Raw genomic sequence first — 15549 nt, forward strand, 5'->3', positions numbered from 1 at the left:
TGGCTGCAGTGTTTTCACACGGGCCTCCGTGTTTTGGGGGAGCGGGAGGCATCCTGTCACGTGCTGATGGGGTCTGGAACTTGTGTCCCGTAGCTCGCCCAGGGCTGTTCCCTCCACCTGGCCCAGCGGCTCAGCCAGCTGCTCAACCTTCAGCTCCGGAGGATGCCCATCCTGTCCAAGGAGTCCGCTCCCGGGCTCATCATTGCCACTGGTAGGTCTGCGTTGCTGCTTCTCACTTAGGCCCTGAGCTCTTTGGTTACACGCAGCCGAATACGCGGTGACCACGGACACCTGCCGCGGCAGGTGCCGTTTGTGGTTTTGAGACGTTCTCAGTTGCTAAATACCACTTCGGATTCCTAGCTGGGCAAGGCGGGTATCTGACATATTCTTGAAATTGCAAGTCATTATTCCTCTTGCATTTCAGGGTCAGTGGGAAAGAACTTGGCAAGCAAGACGAACGTGTACATCTCCAGCAGTGCCGGAGCCCGATGGCGAGAGGTCAGCTCCACCCCCTCCCCCCTCCCCCCGACCCCAACCTGCCCCCAGCCTCAGCCCGTGTTCTTGTTTGTCTGAGAACACGATTGGGCCTCAGCATTTCAGGAACACTTGTGGCCTCAGGTGGAGGTCAGTGGCACCAAGTATGACTACAAAATAAAGAGGGGAACCCAGAGCCACACGTGAGCGCCCGCTGCGCTGACTTGTGTCCACACCTTGTAATGTGGGCTCGCGATTTTGCTGAAAGATAGCCCTTTGAATCAAAAACAGACCTTTTCTTCCCCCTGCCTTGTAAATGTAACTAAATATCCCAAGAGGACAAAGCAATGCCCAGTTTGCAGGGCCTGGCATGGGGTGGGCACGCAGCATAACGTTTGCAGACCCTGTCAGCAAAGGACGGTGTGGGTATCTGGTGTGAAGCTGGCTGTTTTATTTATTTTTGTATCTTTTTTTCGTTAAAACTTTTTAAAAATGTTTGTTTATTTTTGAGAGAGAGTGAGTGCAAGCGAGGGAGGGGCAGAGAGAGAGAGGGAGACACAGAATCCGAAGCAGGTTCCAAGCTCTGGGCTCTCAGCACCGAGCCCGACGTGGGGCTCGAACCCGTGAACTGGGAGAGCGTGACCTGAGCCGAAGTGAGTCGCTCAATCGACTGAGCCACCCAGGTGCCACAGAAGACTGTTTTTACCTTAAGTTCGTAGAGCTACTTTGGGTCCTTAGGCACTGATCATACTAGTTCTGAAAGTAGGACTCGCTTTATAGTCCCAAAATGTTCATCCAGACCTGGACATTAGAGAATTGCCAAACCTGTTAAAAAAAAAAAAAAAAAGATGAAAAACAACGCTTTCAGCAGCCTCCCATGCCAAGGGGTTGCTTTCAGGGGCACTCTCCTGCCCGTGTGGGGAGCCACCAGGAGATCGCAACAGACTACTGGGCAAGGATTTAACTGAGTACGTCCCGCGTGATGTCAGGAGGGATGTAGCATTCTCAGAAGAGCCAGCATCCTCACTGTGCTGCTTATTGGGGAATATGATATGTACACGTTCATATTTACTTCTTTATTTTTATTGTTTTTTCTTTGAGCGAGAGAGAGAGGGTGCAAGTGATCCAGGGGGAGAGTGGGGCAGAGAGAGAGAGAGAGAATCCCAGGAGGGGCAGAGGGAATGAGAGAGTGAGAGAGAGAAAGGCAGGGCTCACCCAAAGTGTGGGGCTTGTGTTTATCCAATAAGGGGCTTGAGCTCACTCGATGTGGGACTTGAACTCACAAACCGTGAGATCATGACCTGAGCCTAAGTCAGATGTCTGAGCCACACAGGCGCCCTGTACACATTTATATTTAAATATGTACTATATGAAGCATTAATAATACCCGACGTTTGTTTGGCTTCTGTACAGTTTACAGAGACCTAGCACCTCTCTCCTACGAGGTAGGGCTTGCCGTCCTTCAGGCTGAGGGATCTGGGACCGAGACGTCATGTGTGCGTGTAAATAAAGAACCATCCAGGATGGTGGAGAACATAACTCCGTGTTCGGGTGAAAGATGTCACAGTTTGGAGTGTGGGGGGCATCCTTGCGCCGCCCCCTTGGGAAGGATTAAACAGCTGGCTTTCCTCTTCTGGGGAGCCAGACCTTCCTTTTGAAATGGGGTGTTCTCAGCGGATAGGCTTGTGGTTTGTTTTGGACCTTCTGATGTCGGTGTCCTCTGGGATTTGAACATCTGCGAGTGCTCTCCTTCAGGGTAGAAAGCAGTGGCTTGTTCCTTCTCCAGTGAAGCAGTGTCATGTGGCCAATGCTGGGGCCACTCTTGTGCCTCCTGCCAGGCATGCTTCATGCCTGCCAAGAGCAGCCATTGCACAAGGGATCTTATTTTTGGAAGGAGGGGAGAGGAGGGTTAAGACTGCGTCTGTGCGAGTGGGCATCTGAGTGCGCTCAGGCGGTGTTCGCATGGGACAGTCTGGGGGGTTTGAAGGGCATGGGTGGTGACAGGGGAAGTGTGAGATAGAGATGCGGTGGGTAGAGGTTGCCCAGAAAATTGGTGACCGTACTTCTCGTTCCCTTCCCGGTACTCATGAGTAGGTAAATTCCCCGATCCCGAGTTCTTTTCTGTGCTGTCTTTCCTTACCTTTATTTGTTGAGGACAGTAAACTCTGTATAGGAAAGGCTACGGTTTGATCAGAATTGGTCACCATCCCTAAACCGTCGCCGACCCCACCGTTAAGACAACAAGCGTTTCTGTCCCTCCCCAGAGTATCTTTCTTCCCCCTTCGCAGTCAGTCCATCCTTCTCTTGACCTCGTCCCTCCCTGCCAGATTATTAGTTAGCGTTTTCTAGAATTTTATATAAATGGATTCATAATATGCCACCCGTTTGCCTGGCTTCTGTCCCTCGTCATGGTGATTTTGCGGTGTATTCATGCGGTTTCATGTATCAAGGGCTCTTTCCCATTTTGTTGTTGATTAGCGTCCCACTGTAGGGATATTCTACAATTTGTTTATCCATTCGTCTGTTGATGGGCATTACAGTTTTTGCCGATTATAAATTATAGCGGTTATAACATTTGATCACGTGCTTTTTTTTTTTTTTTTTTTTTTTTTTAAGCTACATATTTCTATTTCTTCCGGGCTGATACCTCAGAATGGAATGACTGGACAGCTTAGTGGGTCTTATGTTTAACTTTTTAAGGAATTACCAAATTGTTTTTCCGAGTGGATGTACCATTTTACATTTCCACCAACAGTGTGTGAGAGTTCTGAATGCTTCAGGTCCACGCCAACAGTTGGTATGGTCAGTCTTTTTAATTTTAGACAGTTTGATGAGTATGCAGTGATGTCTCATCACGGTTTTTGAAAAATGTTTATTTACTTTTGAGAGAGGGATTGAGAGAGAGAGCACGAGCAGGGTAGGGGCAGAGAGAGAGGGAGGGAATTCCAAGCAGGCTCCTTGCTTTCATTGCAGAGTCCTCTTTGGGGCTCAAACTTATGAACTGTCAGACTATGTGTGGCCTGAGCTGAAATCAAGAGTTGGCCACTTAACCAATGGAACCACCCAGCACCCCTCATTGTGTGTTTTAAAATTTTTTTAAATTTAATTTATTTTCTAAAATTTATTTTGAGAGAGAGAGAGAGAGAGCATAGCAGGTGAGGGGCAGAGAGAGGGGGAGAGACAGAATCCCAAACAGTCTCCATGCTGTCAGCACAGAGTCCGATGCGGGCTTGAACCCATGAACCATGAGATCATAACCTGAGCCAAAATCAAGAGTCAGGCTCAGTCTAACTGAGCCACCCAGGCATCCCCCTCATCATGGTCTTAATTGGCCTTTCCTTGGTGACTAATGATGCTGAGCTTCTTCTCATATGCTCATTGGCTATTTAAAAATCATGCTGTGCAGTGTTCACATCTTGTACCTATTTTACTTTAGTTTGTTTTAATTAAAAAAATTTTTAAAAATGTTTTTTGTTACTTTTTAGAGAGAGAGAGATCATCACGCGTGAGCTGGGGAGGGCCAGAGGGAGGGAGGCAGAGGATCTGAGGCAGGCTCTTTGCTGACAGCAGAGACCCCGATGCTGGGCTTGAACTCCATGAACCATGAGATCATGACCCGAGCCAAAGTCAGACGCTTAACCAACTGAGCCACCCAGGTGTCCCGCTTGCCTTTTTTTTTTTTTTTTTTTTTGATGATTATAGTGGACACCATGTATTGTTGGCTGATAGATGTTACTCCTGACTGTCGAGAAAGTTAGACGAGTCTGGGAGGTCCTGGGACCTTTTCTTTGTGAGCCTGGATAAATCTTCTGTGCCCTTTGGAGCTGAGGTTTTCCCCATCTGAAATTGGGTAGTTGATTTAGAATTATAAAATGACAGCCTGTCAGAGCTGACCAGGATCCTTACGTGTCAGCATCGATGATGAGACTGAGGCCCCAGCACGGTGGCTGGACCGGGTCTAGGGCCAGTCTCCTGAGCACCCGCCGCCCCTCCTTGTCCCACAGAATCTGCATGAGTGGGTGGGTTTATGGGAGAAGATGAAGTGGCAAGACGGAGCAGGGGCAGCACAGGCTTTGGGCTGGGATAGCCCTGGAGCCATTACCTAATTGTCGAACGGAATTCAAGAGTCGGATGCTTAACTGAGCCACCCAGGTGTCCCAGAATACTTTTTAAAAAGAGATTTGAAGGACCATTTTTTGAAAGTTTATTTATTTTGAGGGAGGGAGGGAGGGAGAGAGAGAGAGAGAGAGAGAGAGAGATCACAAGCAGGCTCCACACTGTCCGCACAGAGCCCGACTCAGAGCTTGAAACCATGAACTGTGAGATCACCCAGCCAAAATCACGAGTCAGATGCTTAACTGACTGAGCCACCCAGGCGCCCCTCAGAATACTGGTGACACCCAACGTTGGGGGAGTTTCCCCTCACAAGGAGCAATTCTCCAATTCTCTGGACACCAACTGGATGTCCTACACTTGAGTCATGTCCTACACTTGAGTCCTACACTCCAGCTAGCTGGAGTCACCACAGACCCCGCAGGTTAAGGGTTCAGTCTCATGAGACTGAGCCCCACCCCACCTCACCTCTCATGCTAATTGCAAGGTACAGGTTGTTACTTATTCTTCTGACTGAGCAGCTTATAAATAGGATGTTCCTATGAACCACCCCCCCCCCCGCCCTGCAAACTTCTTGGGTTCCATAATTTGCTAGAATGGCTGACAGAATTCAAGGAAATATTTACTTACATCCATCAGTTTATTATGCAGGATATTACAAAGGCTACAGATGAGTAGCTGGATGAAGAGGTACATAGGGCAAGGTCCAGAAGGGTCCTGAGCTAGGAGCTTCTGTCCTCATGGAGGTGAGATGTGCCAGCCTCCCAGCATGTGGATGTCTCCATCAACCTGGGAGCTCTTCACATCTTTCAGTTAAGGGGATTTTTTAATTTTTATTTTTGTTAAAAAAAAATTTTTTTTTTTTTTTAACATTTATTTATTTTTGAAACAGAGAGAGAGAGAGAGTGCGCGCATGAGCAAGCATGAGCGGGGGAGGGGCAGAGAGAGGGAGACACAGAATCTGAAACAGGCTCCAGGCTCTGAGCCATCAGCCATCAGCCCAGAGCCTGACGCGGGGCTCGAGCTCCCGGACCGCGAGATGGTGACCTGGTTGAAGTCGGACGCTTAATCGACTGCGCCACCCAGGCGCCCCTATTGTTGATCGTTTTAAAGAACATGCTTTTGGCTTTGTCTCTGTGCTTTCTTTTGTGGATTTCTGCTCTTTAGTATTGTCGTTAACGTTATTTACTTCGGATTTACTTTGCTTTTCTTGTAGTTTTTTTGGTGTAACCTTAGGTCACTGATTTTAGATGTTTTTCCTAATAGAAACATTTAAAGCTGTAAGTTTTCCTCTAAATACTGTGTTAGCTACGGCCACAAATTTTAGAGATGTTATAATTTTGCTGTCACTCAGTTCAGAATATTTTTTAATGGTCCCCTTTAAAGTTGAGATGTAATTCACATACCATAAAATTCACCATTTTATTTATTTACTTATTTTATTTATTGGGTGTGGAACCCAATGCAGGTCTTGAACTCATGACCCTGAGATCAAGACCCGAGCTTAAACGACTGAGCCACCCAGGTGCCCAAGACTGTTACCATTTAACATAATTATTGATATAGTTGGATTTAGGTCCAGGATTTTATGTATGTGTATATGATCTTTATTTTTTATTTCTCTGTTCTTCCTTTACTGCCTTTTTAATATTATTTAGATAGTTTTGGCATTCTACTTTTATTTAGGTACTGTCTTTTTTATTATATTTCTTTATATTTTTTAAATAATTTATTTATTTTGAGAGAACATGGGAGGGGCAGAGAGAGAGAGGGATAGATAGAATCCCAAGCAGGCCCCCCCTATTAGTGTGGAGCCTGACGTGGGGCTTGAACCCAGGAACCATGAGATAATGACCTGAGCCAAAAGCAAGAGTCGGTTTCTTAACCAACTGAGCCACCCAGGTGCCTCTCTTTGTATTTTTTTAGCGGTTACTCTGAGGATGACAACATGTGTATTTAATCTTCCATGGTCTTTTTTGAATTAACATTGCTCTTAACATAATGTTACACCTAACCTAAAATGTAGAAACCTTGCGAGCACGTAAGTCCCTTTCTCTTTTCCTGACCTTTTTGTTATCATTCTGTGTATCCCATCGAGATACATTAAAACACTATAAGACAGTGTTTTTGCTTTTGTTTTGCTTTACCTGTTTTTAAATACCAGTTTTAATACCAGTTTTAAAGAGTTCAAGGGGGAAAAAAACAGTCTCTCATATTTACCCAGGTTATTTCTTTTGCCCTTTCTTCATTCCTGAGAATCCCTATAAGCCCCTGATAGGTTTCCCTGCGGCCTCAAGAAACTCCTTTAGCATTTTTTGTTGAGCAGACTATTGGCTACGCATTTTCTTGGATTTCCTTCATTTGAGAATCTCTGTATTTCGCTTTCCTTCCTGGAGGATATGTGTGCTGGATATAGAATTCTGGTTTGACAGTAATTTTCTCTCAGTGCTTTAAAGACGTGCTACTATCTTCTTGCCTCCCTGGTTTCTTATGAGAAATCTGTAGTCATTTTAGTTTCCAGTTTCCTGTATGCAATGCGTCATCTTGTGTAAATGCTTCAATGTTTTTTTCCTTATCTTTGGTTTTCAGCAGTTTTCTTGTGACATATCTAGATGTGGTTTTCTTTGCGTTTGTCCTGTGTGGGTATGCTGATCTTGAGTGTGTGAATGTATGTTTTTCACCACATATGGGAAAGTTTCAGCCATTATGTCCTCAATTTTTTTTCTTTTTTTTTTTTTCTTTTTTTTTCCCCTGCTCTAGTCCCTTTTTCCTGTTATTCTTGGACTCCAGTTACACATGCTTAGACCTTTTATTATTGTCCTCCCTGTCTGTGGAGCTTTTTTCTTTTCAATCTTTTTTGGTGTGTTCTTTTCTTTTTTTTAATTTGAAAATGTTTTTTTATGTTTGTTTATTTTTGACAGAGAGACAGAGTGCGAGCTGGGAGGGGCAGAGAGAGAGGGAGGCACAGAATCCGAGCGGGCTCCAGGTTCTGAGCTGTCAGCACAGAGCCTGCCAGAGGGCTCGAACTCACGAGATGTGAGATCATGACCTGAGCCGAAGTCGACTGAGCCACCCAGGCGCCCCTGGTGTGCTCTTTAGGATGCATAATTTCTACTCTTCTATATTTATTGCCAAGTTCACCAATTCCTCTGTCATTTCCATTCTGTCGTTGAGCCCATTAGTGAATTTGTTACTTCAGATGTTAGATTTTTCTGTTCTAAAATTCTTTCCTTAAAAAAGAGTTTCCACTTCTCTGGGAAGAATTCATGTCTTTTGTTCGTTTCAAGTGTGTTTTCCTTTAACTCATGAGACAGAGTTATGATCGTTATTTAAAGTCTTCGGTTAGGGGCGCCTGGGTGGTGCAGTCGGTTAAGCGTCCGACTTCAGCCAGGTCACGATCTCGCGGTCCGTGAGTTCGAGCCCCGCGTCGGGCTCTGGGCTGATGGCTCAGAGCCTGGAGCCTGTTTCCGATTCTGTGTCTCCCTCTCTCTCTGCCCCTCCCCCGTTCATGCTCTGTCTCTCTCTGTCCCCAAAATAAATAAAAACGTTGAAAAAAAAAATAAAAAAATAAATAAAGTCTTCAGTTATGCTGGCATTTGAATCATCTTGGTGTTGGCCCCGTTGATTGTCTTTTCCCTTGAGAATTGGACACATTTTATTGGTATGCTTGCATGTTGATTAATTTTGGATTGTGTGCTGGACATGTGAATGAGATGCGTGGAAAAAATCTACTGGAGGAATGTCGATATTTTTGTTTTAGCATGTAGTAAATCTGCTCAGATTCAGACTTGAGCTTCCTTTTTGTATTCTGAGGGTGGCAGTTAAAATCTCAGTTCCGTTCGCTAAACCTTTGCTGTGCTGGTTTAGGTCCTGCTGCACACATGTTTAGTTTAGGGGTTGGGCATGAGTTCATATACACAGAATTAGAGGATTTACTTGCTTGACACTTTCCCCTCTGGGATTTCATCCACATTCTCCCAGGCCTGTAGTGGCTTCGTTTCCTGATTCCTTAGGCAGAAACAGTTTCTCCTGAAGGTTTAACCATCCATCTGGGACTGAGGTATTCCACGACTGGGACTTTCCCTTGGGGCAAAGCCATACCAGGGAACCCCAACCTTATGGTAGCTTCTCAGGTTTTTAAGTCCCCTACACAAGCCACCTGATTTTGTTTACTTTTCAGCATCCTTGGGCAGCTGATTTTTGTATCTTGTTCAAAGTTTTCAGTTGTAATTGGCAGGGACGATGGACTGCCGTGGGTTTATATAATCACGGTAGAATTCGAACTCCAGTTGGTTAAGTGTTAAATTTTTTTTTAATGTTTATTTATTTTTGAGAGAAAGAGAGAGACAGAACGTGAGCAGGGGAGGGACAGAGACAGAGGGAGACACAGAATCCGAAGCAGGCTCCAGGCCCTGAGCTGTCCGCACAGAGCCCGACACAGGGCTCGAACTCACAAACCGCAAGATCGTGACCTGAGCCGCAGTTGGACGCTCAACCGACTGAGCCACCCAGGCGCCCCTCCAGTTGGTTAATTTTTAATCTCTGGTTGGTGAGAGTAGATTTGGGTTTGACTCCTGCCTCTACTGTTTATAGTCAGCCCCTTTAATATGAACCCTGCTTTCTTCATTTGCGAAAGAAAAAAAATTAGGATATGAGAACTTGCTGTCCTATCCCAGGGTCATGTGGAGCAAACGAGGTAATGGATGTGAATGTGCCCTGAAAACCAAAACATTGTATTCAAGTGGTTGGTGTTGCTGCTGCATTTTCATGTGTGTGCCCGTGTATGTGTGTGCCTGTGTGGCGTGCATGGTTTCTGCCCAGTCACCTCCACAGCGGTGGCATCAGCGCTGGCTTTTCCTCTTTAGGCACTTCCTGGACCTCACTACTATACTTGGGGAGATCATGGCGGCATCATCATGGCCATCGCCCAGGGCATGGAAACCAATGAGCTGAAGTAAGTGTTTCCGATGAAGCTTTTTCTTTTAACGTACTCCCCAAAATTTAAGTCTGTGAGTATAAGCGGATTATCTCTCTACAGCCCTAGATTGTTGATGGCACAGTTTATGACCTCAGCGTAATAACTCCCCATTTCTAATAGGGGGATGATAATCTGCCCTTCCTATCTCAAGGGGGTATCATAAGGAACAGATGAAATCATTTTATTGAGCCTACAAAGGACAGCGCTCTATAAATGTAAATTAATAATGACCAAACAATTAACCAGGGACTTTAACTTGTCTTTCTTTGCTCTGTGTGTGACATAGAATGAGTGATAATAAAAACAGTCGATAAATGATAATAGTACCTGAGTAGTCATTTCAGAATGCATTTTACGTGGTAATCAGTTGACTTCTGCTGTGATCCATTTGGGTTTTGGGACTCATAGGAACAGACCTAGAAGGGACATTTGGGGTTAACTGCCTCGTGTTGTAAATGAGAAAACTGAGGCTTAGTAAGGTAAGGTAGCTTGCCGAGGATTCCCACATCTGTTAGTGACAGGCCGGACTGGTACTCATGTTAAATTGCATTCTGTACTCTTTGCAGATGTATTGCTCTGAAAAGCAAAAATGTCAAGGGTCTGTAAACTCTGCCTGCGTAAGTCTGCTTTTATTGGAACCACTTTGATTATTTTTGTCTGAGTTGGGACAAAAGTTAGTTTTGTTAACGTTACGTCAGGGCACACGGGCTGTCACTTCTCCCTATTTTTAAAAAAATGAGCCTGTGGCTCAGTTGGTTGAGCATCCGATTTCAGCTCAGGTCATGATCTCATGGTCTGTGAGTTCGAGCCCCGCATCGGGCTCTGTGCTGACGGCTCCTTCTCTCTCTGTGTCTCCCTCTCTCTCTGCCCCTCCCCTGCTCATGCTCATGCTCCCTCTCTCTCAAAAATAAATAAATGTTAAAAATTAAAAGAAAGGTTATTTATTTTGAGAGCGAGAGGGAGAGCTAGAGTGCACATGCACACATGCTAATTGAGGAGTGGCAGAGAGAGAGGGAGACAGAGAATCCCAAGCAGGCTCCTCTCTGTCAGCACAGGGCCTCACACGGGGCTTGAACCCACAAACCGTGAGGTCATGACCTGGGCCAAAATGAAGAGTTGGACGCTTAACCATCTGAGCCACCCAGGCGCCCTCCCAGTTTTGAGCTGAACCCACAAGATGTATTACTAGAGGTGGAGAGGCCTCACTAATCATCTTGTTTAATGCAAAGAAGAAAGCCTTCTTTTCCTTCGCTCCTTTTAGAAACAGGGTTCAGCCGCAAGAGAGAGGTGGGTGGCTTGAAAAAAGAGGCCTTAGCATCTGGTTTCCCCTGTGGTGAATTTGCCCTGTGCTGAGGAGCCTGGCCTCAAAGAAGCAGAGAGAAGCCAAGTCCTGGCGTCTGGCTGTTCTCCAGTCCGTATGGCCCTGGTCAGCTGCTTCTCTGGAGCCAAGAGTCAGAAGCCCTGTTTGTGCGCAGCACTGTATTTGCATTCCGATTGGTGTTTGCTCTCATGAGGACAGTCACCGAGCGCTGTGCTTCCCACATTTGAGCTGCCATTTATTTACCTATCCGTCCACTTATTTATTTATCCGTCAATTATCAGTTCGCATCTCACGCGCTTAGCAAACCTGAATCGTGCCGGGTACTGAGTCTCTAAAGTAAGATGTTTCCCCTCACTCGGAAGGAGTCCATCCTCCAGGACTAAGATCCCCAGGCCAACAAACGGTGTGACGGTTGGGGCACTGCTGTGCGAGACATATGGTAGGGGACACAGTTTGGCTTCCTGTGCATGCCATGCCATTGTTTGAGTGGCAGTCCGATCGTAGAGTCAGTTTCTGGTTCTCCTAGGTTAACTTCTCTGCAGATTCCATTTGCATTCCGGGCTGGCTTCACGGAAGCCGTTCGCGTGACTCTGGTCCTCTCACACCATCTGTCGGTGCACCCGTGCTCCGGGAACGCAGTGTCATTGCTGCACCAGCAGGAGCAGCGCACGGTCAGGAAAATAAACCTGCTGCCAGAAAATCACCGTGCCTTCCCCAGACACTTAAAAGTGACCGCGGGGTTGTGGACTTGAGGGTTTGTGGGCACTGTGGCACCTTTGTATTGCTCCGGGTTGTTTGGAGGCATCTGTATGGGTGGCTCAAATAAATCACTTGCAAATACGAGAATATTTTCAGGCCTCCTAGTGACAGGTGCATGTGTCCCGAATATCAGCCTGAGCTTGGCCTAAATCTCTGTAGCCACCTGGCATTTACTTAGTATGTTGCTTTCAGAGGTTTTTGGTTTGGTTTGGTTTGGTTTTTGGGTTTTTTGTTGTAGTGGTGGTTTTGTTTTGTTTTCTGCTTCTCCTGCTTCTTTGCTTTTGACCTGTCACCCTGTGCCATCAGCTTCATCAGAAGAGAAGCAGGAAATAATACTATAGTTAGTACATATCCTCAGACTGCAGTGTCGACTTACTGTGATACCTGAGCACAAACAGAGGATTTCTGTTGCAGGTCTAGATGTGTTGGGCCCCTTCAAGTCTGGCCTCCCCGACCACCGTGATCACTCTCCTTGAGTCTCGCAGCATTTATTGGCTGTCTTATTATTTGGGCATTGATCACATATGGACGTCCCTCGCTAGTTACCCTTTCGTTATATGCCTGACTTTTTCAACTCATTAACAAGGTCTTTTGCTCAGTATTTCTATTCTGTAAAGGCTAGCAGGTGCTTAGTCAGTGTTTGATTGTGCAATAAATAGGTCATGCACACTTAGTCTTGCAAGATTGCCTATTTCTTTACCGATTTATTTAAGCATTTATTTGTTTTTGAGAGACAGAGCACGAGCAGGGGAGGGGCAGGGAGAGGGGAAGGCACAGAATCCGAAGCAGGCTCCGGGCTCCAAGCTGTCAGCACAGAGCCTGACACGGGGCCCGAACCCATGAACTGTGAGATCTGAGCTGAAGTTGGACGCTTAACCAACTGAGCCACTCCGGCGCCCCTCTTTACTGAGTTATAAAACCAGAAGGGGTGCAGGACTGTGGCAGGTGCGCGGCTCTGAGGGGACCGCTCCCACAGTGCTCTGCCTAAATGGCAATGGCTGGAACTCAAATAGGAGTGGCAGGGGGTGGGGGTTGGTCCCCCAGATATGGGCAACCCAGAGGCATCAGGGCTAGCCCAGTCTACCTTCCTCACTTTTCACATAAGGAAATAATGTGACTTGTCAGTAGTTAGGGCCCAAGCTGGAACTCGAGCATATTTCTGTTAGATAATCATTTCACATCAATTACGCGAACATTTGTTGAACACGTGCAATGAACCAGACGTGGTTCTAGGTATGGAGGATGCAGAGGCGAGTGAGGCATCATTCAGGAGCTGCCTGTGCCCACTGTGGCTCTGTTATGTCTCTGAGCCAGCTACAAAGAGAGGCCAGGGGAAGGACCTGTTTCGAAAGGGAGCTTCCTGACACAAAGCCTTAGGGAAGAAAGCCATCATCAGGAACAGCAGGAACTCTCGTAAGAGTTTCAGTAGGGACAGAGGTTGGAACATTGCTTAATGTAAGAGTTAGGTTTTTGTTTTGTCTTGTTTTGATGGTGGTTCTTTTAAATTATTCACATCTGGGGTGCCTGGGTGGCTCAGTCGGTTAAGCGTCTGGCTTCGGCTAGGGTCACGATCTCATGGTTCGGGGGGTTTGAGCCCCGCGTCGGGCTCTGTGCTGACAGGTCAGAGCCTGGAGCCTGCTTCGGATTCTGTGTCTCCCTCTCTCTCTGCCCCTTCCCCGCTTGCGCTCTGTCTCTCCCTCTCTCTCTCTCAAATATAAATATACATTAAAAAAAATTTAAACTATTCACGTTTTTCTTTCCCTGATTAGCACAGATAACTAAGAGTTGGCCATTACTTGTTCAGCTTCTGCCTGGACTCTCCTCTGAGGCTGTTACCTTTGTTATTGTTAATTGAAACTGAGAGCAAGAAGTGGAACCCTGTATTTTTTGCTCTTGTGTCTGCATGTCTGAAATGAGTAAATAAGAACCCCTTCTGGGGATTCAGCTTCATTCGATCAGCACGTTGTCACCGTGAACCTGCTCAGGGGATGCACGGTTTTCTTGTGTATAATCGGTGTGTTCGTCAGAGAAGGGGCTGCTGTGTTCTTCCACTCTGATAACAAAACAAAACAAAACAAAACAAAACAAAAAACAAAAACCCAAACACAGGTTTGCTGACTTGATCATGAAGGAGAAAATCATTTTCCATTTCTTCTAGGCAGGTTTACCTGCCAGCAAAAGGCTCTTCTTGGTAGTTTACTAATAATGTTTTGGACTCGCCCAAAAGCGTCTTTCCTCACAGGAGATTTTTTTTTTATTTTTATTTTTTTTTAACGTTTATTTACTTTTGAGACCTAGAGAGACAGAGCATGAACGGGGGAGGGGCAGAGAGAGAGAGAGAGACACAGAATCTGAAGCAGGCTCCAGGCTCTGAGCTGTCAGCACAGAGCCCGACGCGGGGCTCGAACTCACGGACCGTGAGATCATGACCTGAGCCGAAGTCGGAAGCTTAACTGACTGAGCCACCCAGGCGCCCCTCTCATAGGAGATTTTTGATTGAATAGGGCTTTCCTCCCGGAGCCCTGAAAAGACAGTGCAAAGATTACATCCGGCAGTGCAGCTGTCTTTTCTGGACCTGAGTTCTGGAAGCAGCCCCTTGGTTCCAGAATGTGGGAGATGGCAGTTAGCCCGCACGCTTGTGGCAGCATTAATGGGTGGGGGGGTACCACTTACTGGGACGGTTGCAGAGAGAGCCATCCCTACCTGCTTCATTTTAACCCTCATGTGGTCTCTTTGGCCTTTGGGTTATAGTGAAGCCGGTGTTATCACCTGTTAATTGTTAAGAAACTGAGTGATGGGGTTCAAAAAATACAGTGCAGTTCATTTACTTTCCTTTAGCAAATGTTAATTAATGCCCCTTCTGTGTGCCAAGAAAGGTGCCAGCTGCCAGGGGCGGGAAAGTGAGGAGGAGGGCTCGTTTCTGACAAAGGGCAGTCTGCTCGAAGATGCTCACAACATCAGGTCATGAAAATAGAGTACAGGGTAAGGTAGAAGGAGCACACGGTGCTGTGGGAACACAGAATGGGGGCCAGGGAGAAGGAAGGAGAAGGAAGCCAGGAGAAGGAAGGAGGAGGAAGAGGAAGCTTGAGCGAGGTTGGTGTGCCATTTCAGGGTTAGAAAGACCTTGGCCAGAGAAGGTCCGGCATGAACCAGGGTGGAAGGTGTAAGCTCGAGTAGTAATAGAATGCAGACTGCAGGGAGGGGGCCGTGAGACATGGGGATTGAGGTCGGTGTAGGTAGGGGCTGGGGGCCGGAGGACCTCCATGCCTCCCCGGAGAGATCAGACTTGCCTTTCAAAGTTGGGGGTCCTAAAAACGCCTGGAGGGTTTTCAGTAGGGGAATGACAGGGCTAGATTCACGTTATGGAAAAGATGGCTCTGGCCAGCTGAGGAGGATGAACGTTAAAGAAGCAAGAGTGGACGTGAGAGAGGAAGCTGGTGGGGGGACAGAGCATTTTGGGGGACAACGTCTGCAGGACTGCTTTTGACTAGGATGACGGGGGACGCTGATCAGACCCTTCGTAGAGGCGCAGGGGAAAGTGAGGGGAGCAGGCCCTGAAAGGCCACCTGAGGAATGTGGGTTTGGACACGGTGGGCTGAATTGCTCTGGGCTGTCCAAGGGGAGATGTCCAGCAGGAATCTGGACGTAGTCCGTCATCTGGGTTGGCCTCCCGCCAGCACTTGAAAGCATTTTTATGGAAGTCCACCAGTCTTTCCTTGAATAATTTGAGACACGGGAAATTTACCAGATCACGAAGGGCTTCCATTTCACTTTGGGACAGTTTGTTCATGTCTCCATTCGCTCACCATTTTTATCCATTTATTCCTTTACGAATGGAGGTTCTCAGGTCGGAGAGAGCCCCAATTCTCCTCTGTCTGGTTTCTAGCGAGTAGGCTTAGTTCTG

At 46.8% G+C, this 15549-nt stretch overlaps 1 protein-coding gene across 1 annotated transcript in view; it reads left to right on the forward strand.

The window, feature by feature from the left end:
- Positions 1 to 15549, forward strand: part of SORL1 (sortilin related receptor 1) — a 153751-nt gene that overhangs the window by 45476 nt on the left and 92726 nt on the right. The window contains exons 10-12 of the mRNA XM_040482842.1: positions 94 to 211; positions 425 to 498; positions 9453 to 9541. Coding sequence (XP_040338776.1) covers positions 94 to 211; positions 425 to 498; positions 9453 to 9541 — 281 coding nt within the window. The remainder of the gene's footprint in view (positions 1 to 93; positions 212 to 424; positions 499 to 9452; positions 9542 to 15549) is intronic.

Source organism: Herpailurus yagouaroundi, unplaced genomic scaffold (assembly GCF_014898765.1).
Source record: "Herpailurus yagouaroundi ecotype Mexico unplaced genomic scaffold, PumYag 161, whole genome shotgun sequence".
In the NCBI taxonomy this organism is placed as follows: domain Eukaryota; kingdom Metazoa; phylum Chordata; class Mammalia; order Carnivora; family Felidae; genus Herpailurus; species Herpailurus yagouaroundi.